Source organism: Corylus avellana, chromosome ca2, assembly GCF_901000735.1.
Source record: "Corylus avellana chromosome ca2, CavTom2PMs-1.0".
In the NCBI taxonomy this organism is placed as follows: Eukaryota; Viridiplantae; Streptophyta; class Magnoliopsida; order Fagales; family Betulaceae; genus Corylus; species Corylus avellana.
The window spans coordinates 45,295,200-45,299,720 of NC_081542.1; the positions used below are offsets into that span (position 1 = coordinate 45,295,200).

The window sequence follows — 4,521 nt, forward strand, 5'->3', positions numbered from 1 at the left end:
TAGGTGAAATTGAGCATTATAATGAATTATAGGAAAGCTCCAAATTGACTAGTCCTTTTAGGGTAATAATGCAAATGTGGCTAACGCTTTTCCCTGGGTCGTTACAAGAAAAAATTTGGACCATTTCTCGATTTATGCGTGTCATCCTTGCGCATGGGTCATGCTAATCTTCTCTGTATCGTTCCAATTTTATTTCCCTGAGTCATTACACTACGGCCACCCCAAAAAAAAAAAAAAATTCTTTTTTAAAAATATATATATAATTTTTTTTTAAAATATTTTTTTTAAAAAAAAATTAATTATATGACATGAGTCGATTTTTTATTGGTGTTAACGTGGCGTTCCATTAAATTTTAACGGAGGTACTATCTCTATCTTTATAAAAATTACAGGTACCTCCTGTAATAAAAATAAAGAGTTTAAACTCAAGGGGCAATAAGGTATTTAATCCTTTTATTTATTTATTTATTTTTATTTTTTTTAAAAATAATGTGATTTTAAAATTATTAGTGAATTTATAATAAATTATTATTAAAATTTGATTTAAAAGTCATATCACAAATAAATAATTTTTTTTTTTAATAATGATGTTAATTTATTACAAATTCACCGTGTATACAAGTTTTGCGCAAATCCTAAATAAGGAAGTGAGTTTTGAATCTCATGTTTTGTCGTCTAAAATTTGGAAATTTAAGAAACTTATCTTTGTATTGATAAGTATTTTTGTTTTATATCTTTTATCTGATAGCAAAAAAATATATACTGTTTTATCAAAAATAATATTTTTATAAATAAAAAAACAAGAGACTAAAAACAGTCACAAAACATATTAATAAATACAGTCCAAAGGAGAATTTTGAAAGGTTAGAGCACTCCTTGCAGTCTTACAAAAATTATTTTTTTCGGTTATTTTGGTGAGGCAATTTAACAAAAGTAACTTAAATCTCTACTTTTCAGAGTTACTACTTTAACAAAAAAAAAAAAAAAAAATAGTGAAATGAACAATAGTCACCAAATATAAAAATTACTGTTTCACTCACTTATTGATTAAACAACTCATTTCTCTATTCTTTTTGCTTTTAGTTTCTCTCTCTTTTTTTCTAAAAATAAACATATCTTTTAAAAAAATTATATTTATATAAAATAGTAAAAGTGGATTGTTCAGATAATGAGGCTACTGTGAGTGATCGAAAAATGTGAATTTTTAAAATAACCAAAAATGTATTTTTAGTTATTTTGATGAGTAAAATTTGGTGAGACTACTATGAATGCTCTTAGGCATATTGAAATGTAGTGATGGATTTATCATAAATATTGAGAGTATACCGTGGACTGCTACGTTTCACTTTGTCAGTTATTGCTTAACTTTGAGATCTATTTTATAAACAATTTTTTTTTTTTTTTATGCTATTTAACAATACAAATGATACCAGTTTATATATATATATATATATACCATTTTATTTGTAAATGTAATCTAAATTATAAGGGAAAATTACACTTTACCCCAAAGTTTGGGGCAATTTTTAATTCGACTTTCAATGTTTCAATTTTTGCAATGCACCCTTCAAACTTTCAAATTTTTGCAATTCGACCAATCCGTCAATCAAAACCATTTTAATTGATGGAACAGTGATCACTTGACTCACACGTGAACATTGTTGGCATTTTGTTTCCCAAAATGCCCCCCTAAAGCCCTCTCTTTATCTCTCTCCTTAATCTCTTCCACTCCAACTCTATTTCTTCTTAGAGAATATCTTCAATGTGGACGTTGCACAAAAGTCACCTTTTGTGCAACCCACTCAGTAAATGACAAATCAGCATGTTACAAATTAGAAGATAGGTTTGGGTACACTGGATTATAATCTCTTCACAAAACCAAACCTTCACCAAACTAAGCTCAACGGTTTCTGCTGCAATAAGCCTTCTCTACCTAGCCCACGCCACCCAACCTGCGCTGCTCTTCCTCGCATAGTCGGCTTCGAGAATCCCGCGTCCAGCCTAAATTTAGTTGCTTATTAATCTTTGAGGTATTAACACTAAATTTGAGGTATTAGCACTAAATTTAGGATGATCGAATCTCTTTTGGGTGATACCATCCCTAAAAGGTTAACCTTCCACCCCTAGAATTTAGTTTTGAATCAAAAAATAAGTTTTGAGGTATTAGAAACTAAATATTAACTCATAAATTTTTTTTTTAATTTTTTTTTTTTAATATATGTCCTACGCTAGCAGGACTCAACGCCGGTAGATTGAGCATGGTGCCGGTGGCTGGTTTCAGCACAATTTCAGATCAAAATTCCATCTGGTGTAATTTCAGACCAATCACAATTTTAGACGACAATTTCAGATAATTTTAGACCAAACGTAAAACAATAAAACGCCGATGGATTGGGCGTGGTGCCAGTGGCTGGGCGGGCTGGGCGTGGGATGGGTGTTTGAAGCCGGCATTGGATTTTTGAAGCCGGTTGCAGCGTTGCGGCGTGGGTTGCAGCGTGCCAGTGTGGTTTGAGCGTTACATCAACTTATCGGCGGCGTTCCGGCATGGGTTGCTGCGTGCAGGCGTGGGTTGGGCATTAAGTCAACTTACCAATGGATTGGGAGTGGTGCCGGTTGCTGGGTGGGCTGGGTGTGAGCTGGGAGGGGTGCCGGTGGGCTGGGCATGGTGGCGATTGGGCGTGAAGGATGGTGAACTGGGTTAGGCGTGAAGGATTGTTCTTTGTTGGTTTTGATATATGATGAATTGATGAGAGTATAATCAAATGTAGGCATACCTATTTTCTAATTTGCTACATGCTGAGTTGTCATTCATTGTGTGGGTTGCACAAAAGGTGACTTTTGTACAACGTCCACACAGAAGACGCACTCTTTTTCTTAACGTGTGGGTCACTATCGAGAGCGGATGTGGTGAGGATTTTGAGGGTCCCATTGACAGACATGGTGATGGCGGGGACGGTTTTGGTGTCGGTGGCAGCGATGATTGCCGGCTTGGCGTGCTCAAGGAGACATCGGATGGTCCCCCTGTCCGATTTGTGGCCTAATTCCCAGGTCAGCTGGAAGATTCGGGTCGTACAGGTGGCGGGCATTTGGATCCTCCGCCCACGACCCTCCACTTTCGTGTGATGATCCTTCATCAACGTTCTCTTCGGCAGTGCAACCGCCTTTCTGTCCATTTGCATCGGAATCCCCGCCGGCATGTGCACTGCCACCATCACACGTGACATTTCCTCCCTGTTTGGCTCTTCTTTCGACACAAAATTCGCCGCCGCCTCCATTGGCAGGGACGATATGGATTCGGTGGCTATGGCGGGTCCCTCTTTGCTGTGGAGGCTACTCAGTTCCACTTCTTGCCCACCCTTGATTCTGGGATCAAGACTTCTTCTGGCCTCATCCTCTTCGAGCTCTCGTTTCTGAATCGCAACCATCTTTGCTCTTTGGAGAGAACTACTAACTACAAAGACCAAATCCTAGTAAAGAACGAACACAACCCAAAAAGAATTACACACAAATTTCCAAGAAAATCAAATGTTTATCTCACAAATCGATGGAATTGTGGCTTGGTATCTGTTTTGCTGCTTCGTTCACGCGTTAGCTAGTGGAGATGGAGTGGAAGAGATTGAGGGGAGAGAGAGAGAGAGAGAGAGAGAGAGAGATAAGGTTTTAGGGGGGGCATTTTGCCAACAGAGTAACGTGATCATTGTTCCGTCAGTCAAAACACCTTTGACTAACAGATTGGTCGAATTACAAAAATTTGAAAGTTTGGGGGATGAATTGCAAAAATTGAAACATTAGAGGTCGAATTGAAAATCGTCTCAAACTTTGAGGGAGCAAAGTGAAATTTTCCCAAATTATAAACTAAATCCTTTCTATTCTAATTCCACATTTGTTCAATAGAAAGTTTCAGTTGACTAAGAAATTATTAGAAATTAGTAGTGTTTTAAGATCTTTCATTCTCTCTCAACTCTTTCATTTTTTCTGAAAAATTCAGTGGTAAGTCTAGTAATGTTCAAGCTCTACAACGGTTTTGGTTGGTCTTCTTTATAAATTTGCTTTCAGTAGTGATCTATGAGGTGATTATTATTATTAATTTTTAAAATTTTTAAATTTAATTTTTTTTTTTTTATTTTTTTATTTTTTTATTCAGATTTCAATTCCCTTTAGTCTTTACTCAAAACCTTAAGAAATACGATCCTAAATCTTCAGGTTATCTTTCGTTCTCTTTTTAGTTTGTTTATGGGAGCAAATCATTAACAGATGATGGAGGAATTACCACACATATAAAAGAATTATCACTAATGATAAAGACAGCGAAATGAATTACGTTTGGGAATGCATTTATAGCGGAGATGGAAAAACAAGAAAATCATTGTTTAGTTGAGAAAGTTATGATGGTCCGAGCAATAGCCATGGACGTGACTCACTGAAACATGTTGCATATCTGAAAATTGGTTGGGACAATAACATTTAAAGAGTTAAACAAAGCATATATCAAATTTGTAAGAAAAAATTTCTCATTATATA

The 4,521-nt window shown here is 35.6% G+C and overlaps 1 protein-coding gene and 1 non-coding gene across 2 annotated transcripts; both read right to left on the reverse strand.

Moving 5' to 3' along the window:
• Positions 1-109: 109 nt before the first annotated feature.
• LOC132173147 (U6 spliceosomal RNA) lies at positions 110-212 on the reverse strand. Its single transcript, XR_009439243.1, has one exon. It is a non-coding gene; the product is annotated as a U6 spliceosomal RNA (small nuclear RNA).
• Positions 213-2,804: 2,592 nt separating this feature from the next.
• Positions 2,805-3,425, reverse strand: LOC132169951 (transcription factor PCF2-like). The gene has a single exon (XM_059580889.1). The coding sequence runs from the start codon at positions 3,423-3,425 to the stop codon at positions 2,805-2,807; it is 621 nt and encodes a 206-aa protein (XP_059436872.1).
• Between the last annotated feature and the right edge of the window lie 1,096 nt (positions 3,426-4,521).